Genomic DNA, 2,612 nt, shown 5'->3' with positions numbered 1-2,612 from the left:
TGAAGGTTATATGGCGGTTGACGGCATAAAGCACACATTAAAAGAAACGAAAACCAATATGCCAAAATATTGTTGTGTTTTTGGCTGTCGAAATAAGGCAGACAAAGAAAAAAACCTTACAACTCAATCAGCTGTCAAACATGACGGCATTCTTCAGTACTCCCATCTTCCCCCTCAATGACGACTTAAGTACATAGATTTTGTAGCCAGCCGTACATAAGAAGCTAGCGGTCTAGTATATTATAGAAGTCTGTGTAGCGATCTAGTATACTATAGAAGTCTGTGCGTAGAATCTGTGACATAGCGTTATTTGAGTTGTCTCCCGAGTGGGGAGTCCCTACTCCAGGTGCTGAAAGACAGAGACAAAGATTCGGATGAAAGCATTTGTCTCCGAAGTTTGACTCACTTCCCTTCTCACACGCGCAGTTTATTTTGTATACGTTTATGAATACAACATCAACAGTTATCGTGGTGGTGCCCTTTGTACATGTAACTTTAACACCGTTATAATCACGAAGAACAGACTTATTAATACGCCAACGAGTTATCGTTCATTACGCAATTATCGTGTCAAAAATGATGTACATACTTGCGGTTTTGGCACTAACAATTAGCATCTACTACTTTACCAAGAACATTAATCACTTCAAGAAACATGGTATACCGTACATTCAACCCCTTCCCGTGGTGGGAAATATGGGACCGCTGTTTTTCCATCGTCAAGCAGTAAGTGACTTTGTGCAATCGTTCTATAACGCATATCCCGATGCGAAGTACATCGGCGTGTACGATTTAACCAAACCGGTTATTCTGATTCGAGATCTCGAACTTGTCAAATCCGTAATGGTGAAAAATTTCAACACTTTCATGGATCACATTGATTTCGTCGACGAAACGCTAGATCCCCTTATCGGTAATCTACTCATTGCTCTTCGCGGTGAGAAGTGGCGCGAAGTGCGATCTGTACTAAGTCCGGCCTTTACGTCCAGCAAAATGAAAAACATGTTCAAGCTGATGTCGGAGTGCGGCATCGACTTCTGCGATTATCTGCGGCAATTATCACCGGAAAATAGAATGACGGATATGAAAGATGTTTTGTCGAGATATACCAATGACGTAATAGCTACGTGCGCATTCGGTATCAAAGTTGACTCATTAAAAAACCCGAACAACGACTTTTACGTATATGGCAAAGAAGCAATCACTGTCAATCTTGTTGTTGTTTTGAAGTCCTACTTACAAAGGAGTTTACCTAGATTAGGACGAATAATATCGTTGAAACTTATTCGTGATAAAGTAGTAAATTTCTTCCGTTCTATTGTGAATAAAACGGTGAAATCAAGAGATGCAAATGGCATCGTTAGGCCGAATATGTTGCAGTTGATGATGGATACCAGAAATAAGGAAAGCAAGACGAAACTGACTATCGACGATATGGTGTCTCAGGCGTTTATCTTTTTTTTTGGCGGCTTTGAAACCACTTCTTCAACCATGTGCTTCGTCGCATACGAGATTGCAGTGAATCAGGATGTACAAGAAAAACTTCAAAGCGAGATTGATCGGGTCTTGGAAGTGACAAACGGAGAAGCGTCTTACGAAGCGATCAACTCTATGGAGTATTTGGACGCTGTGGTCAACGAAACACTTAGAAAGTATCCCATCGGTAGAATACTTGATAGACTATGTGCGGAAGATTTCGAGCTGCCTTCGACATTGCCGGGAGTGAAGCCGTATACTGTGAGAAAAGGACAAGGCGTGTGGATACCGGTTTATGCGTTTCATCATGATCATAAATATTTCGATGAACCAAGCAAGTTCAATCCTGAACGTTTTCTTGGCGAACGAAAAAAAGAAAGTCTCAATAGCGGAGCTTATTTTCCTTTCGGACTGGGACCCAGAATGTGCATAGGTAACAGATTCGCGTTGTTAGAGACAAAAGTTTTATTCTTTCATCTGCTAGCACGTTGCGACCTGAAACCTTGCGAGAAAACATCGATACCGCTAAAAATGTCTAAACAATCTTTTAATATGGAAGCCGAAGGAGGCATCTGGCTGAATGTGACTCCAAGAGAAACGCCTCATCGCACTATTTCTGAGAAAACTACTTTGTAAGAATACTTTCTTGATTTACATGATAATAAAAATCTTGAAATTTGTAAACATTTAAAGAAATATTTCTTTTTGTGATTTTCTTTGTGATTTTAGATGAAATTTATTTCCGGAATTTATCAAGAAGTATACTCAAACTTTAGGCGCAGTCTAGATATAAAGATGTCTGGAAATATAAACCTCAGAGATATGAGTAATTATATATAACGCAAATCACGTATAAAATATGATATATGATATTTTTGTAATAGATGATTTATTTTTTTATAAAATAAAATAATTTATATATTATATACTCTATAATGTAAATGATTACTTTCATATGATACACTATATATGATTGCATATTTATATATATATATACAGGGTGTCCCAGAATTGCCGTACAATCGCTTGTAGGCAGGTAGAAGGAGTAAAACTGAGTCGAAAAGTCTTGAACCATTTTTTTCTATTATTTATAATAAAGGAGTAATTATTGAGTAAATCAGGCCAATCAGCGCAGA

The 2,612-nt window shown here is 38.1% G+C and overlaps 1 protein-coding gene across 1 annotated transcript; it reads left to right on the top strand.

Annotated features, from left to right (window-relative positions):
* The first annotated feature begins 414 nt into the window (after positions 1-414).
* LOC109862458 (cytochrome P450 9e2-like) lies at positions 415-2,296 on the top strand. Its single transcript, XM_020442518.1, has 2 exons — positions 415-2,108; positions 2,206-2,296. The coding sequence occupies exons 1-2, from the start codon at positions 577-579 to the stop codon at positions 2,207-2,209; spliced, it is 1,536 nt and encodes a 511-aa protein (XP_020298107.1). The 5' UTR covers positions 415-576; the 3' UTR covers positions 2,210-2,296.
* The last annotated feature ends 316 nt before the right edge of the window (positions 2,297-2,612 follow it).

This window comes from Pseudomyrmex gracilis, unplaced genomic scaffold, assembly GCF_002006095.1.
Source record: "Pseudomyrmex gracilis isolate BER0280 unplaced genomic scaffold, ASM200609v1 scaffold_1819, whole genome shotgun sequence".
Classification (NCBI taxonomy): domain Eukaryota; kingdom Metazoa; phylum Arthropoda; class Insecta; order Hymenoptera; family Formicidae; genus Pseudomyrmex; species Pseudomyrmex gracilis.
This window is presented reverse-complemented; position numbering and strand designations above follow the sequence as displayed.